The sequence below is a fragment of the Otolemur garnettii genome, unplaced genomic scaffold (genome assembly GCF_000181295.1).
Source record: "Otolemur garnettii isolate 467f Iridium unplaced genomic scaffold, OtoGar3 scaffold00070, whole genome shotgun sequence".
In the NCBI taxonomy this organism is placed as follows: domain Eukaryota; kingdom Metazoa; phylum Chordata; class Mammalia; order Primates; family Galagidae; genus Otolemur; species Otolemur garnettii.
In genome coordinates, this window is record NW_003852465.1 from 8,444,415 (window position 1) to 8,446,824 (window position 2,410).

Consider the following 2,410-nt stretch of genomic DNA (forward strand, 5'->3'; position numbering starts at 1 on the left):
ACAACGCCCGGCTATTTTTTTAGAGACAAGGTCTCACTCTGGCTCAGGCTGGTCTCAAACCTCTGAGCTCAGGCAATCTACCTGCCTTGGCCTCCTAAGTGCTAGGATTACAGGCGTGATTCACTGCACCTGGCCAGGTTTCAAACTCTTGAGTTCAGGCATCCACCTGTCTCAGCCTCCCAAAGTGCTAAGATTATAGTTGTGAGCCACCATGCCCGATAATACCATATTCTTGACTCCATGCTCATTAAGTTCCTGTGGGCAGGAACCACATTGTTGCATAACACAAAGCACACTAGACCAACTTCCCTGGAGGACCTGGATTCTAGGCCTGCCATTTACTAGTTGTGATTGATGACTTTTAGCTTCTAAATCTGTAAAATATGGGTATTACCTCATCCCTACCTGTTTCAATGGATTAAATGAATTAAAAACAACACGTGTGGAAAGTACACTGTAAACTCTAATGCTATGTAAACGTAAAGTCATAATTATTAATTTGTATCTCCATAGCAGCCAGCGCAAAGCTGATTAGATGCATAATAAATAGGCAGTTTAACAGATACAAGCACACTTCCCCTTGTGCAAATTATATGCCATATTATATTCATGGAATTAACTTTTTCCCTCAGGTTTACTGAATAAATATAACAATTCAAGTAAACCATCTTTCTCTTCAGAAAAGTCTATGAGCTCAAAGATCTTATTCCTAATGAAAGGACGTAAATTGTTTAACTGGCTTCCTTACTGTCCTCTTGTATTGAAGAAAAATTGTTCCTAGTGTGAAGGACAGGTATTTTACCAAATTAAATTTATCAAAACAACTGTTTAGCAAGGCTAATAGTTTTCCCATAGAAAATAAGAGTTTAGGAAGGGTCTAAAAAAGAGAGAAGAGAGAATGTGATGTGAGAGAATCCCTTCAGGTAATACTGAAGATGAAGTTAGTCACTCAACAAGAATTTAGGACAATAAGAAAAATAATGAAGTTCTGGTAAAGTACTCTTTAATCCCTTTAAAACAGATAATACCAAAAAGAGTAATTCAGAAAGAAAAGGCACAGAAAGGATTGACTAGAATGGTTAGTAAACATCTAAATCAGAGGGAGCCAATGGCTCAATATAGGAAGAGATGCCAACTTTTAGTGGCTTTTGTTGGAGATGTTCCTTACCTCTTCTGCTGTACTAACATGTCGCCTCTGAGTTTTCTTGGGGCTCAAAAGGCTTCGACGACATGAACCACTCCAAGATGGACTTGGAATAGGCTTAATAGGAAAAGATTTTTCATATGCAGATGCATGGCAGTGGTGGTTTGACTTTCCCGTAAAACTGTTTGATAATCCACTAAAAAAAAAAAAGAGTAAGAAAGAACAGTTAAATCTAATCTAGTGATTATTTTTGCTTTCTAGAGAAAATAAAAACAAACAAAATTTACCTGGTATAATGATAGATGTATCATTTGAAGGAAATGTACAAGGAAGGTTATATGGGGTTGCTGCATCAGGTTCTGCCACTTAAAAGGTCTTACTTTGTCAAACTACCTAATTACCAAACACTTAAAATTCTATTTATTTGATCTACAATCTAGAATTTCCTTTGGCTAGGAACCATACAGCTGTGTGGTAGTACAGAAAGTTTATCAGACCCAGGGGTCCTCAAACTGTGGCCTGCCAAGGACATTTATCCAGCCCGCCGGGTGTTTTTGCCACCACTACCTGTCCTGCTTAGCAGTGGACTTGTCCCAGGCCTGCAGTCTGGCCCTCCAATCGTCTGAGAGACAGTGAACTGGCCCTCTGTTTAAAAAGTTTGAGGACCCCTGCCTAGACTTTTTCAGAAAACCTGGGTTCCAGGTATGCTACCACACACATACATTTCCTATTACCCCAAGCCCACTGGAGAGAATTACCTTCAGATTGAATATGTAAAGATGGATAAAGTTGAAGCCTCTCAAGCTTTGAAAGTGAATTTTTAAATTTCCTGAAAGACCAACAGAGGGCTCTCATCCTTCATTAAAAAACAGCTTTCTATTAGGCTGTATCACTCTGTGAATTCTGCTCCTACTTTATTTTTATTTACTTCCTCTGAAAAGTTTTGTTTCTTTATAATATATGTGCCCTATCTAAAGGGAAAAGTTGGCATGACGAATGAACTCAGGCCAGGCATGGTGGCTCACGCCTGTAATTCTAGCACTCTGTAAGGCCAAGGCAGGTGGATTGCTTGAACTTAAGAATTTGAGACCAGGCTGAGCAAGAGCAAGACCCTGTTTCTATGAAAAATAGAAAAAAACCTAGGTGGGCATTGTGACGAGAGCCTGTCTCATCACAACTCAGTCTTCTCTCTAAGGCTTGATAATTTCAAGTTTTTTCCATGTGATTTTCATCTATCATTACCCAACAAGTTTGAGGTACTTAATC

The 2,410-nt window shown here is 39.1% G+C and overlaps 1 protein-coding gene across 1 annotated transcript in view; it reads right to left on the reverse strand.

The window, feature by feature from the left end:
* SENP1 (SUMO1/sentrin specific peptidase 1) overlaps nt 1-2,410 on the reverse strand; it is a 78,914-nt gene that overhangs the window by 56,940 nt on the left and 19,564 nt on the right. The window contains exon 6 of the mRNA XM_023515367.1: nt 1,147-1,340. Within this exon, the coding sequence (XP_023371135.1) occupies nt 1,147-1,340 (194 nt within the window). The remainder of the gene's footprint in view (nt 1-1,146; nt 1,341-2,410) is intronic.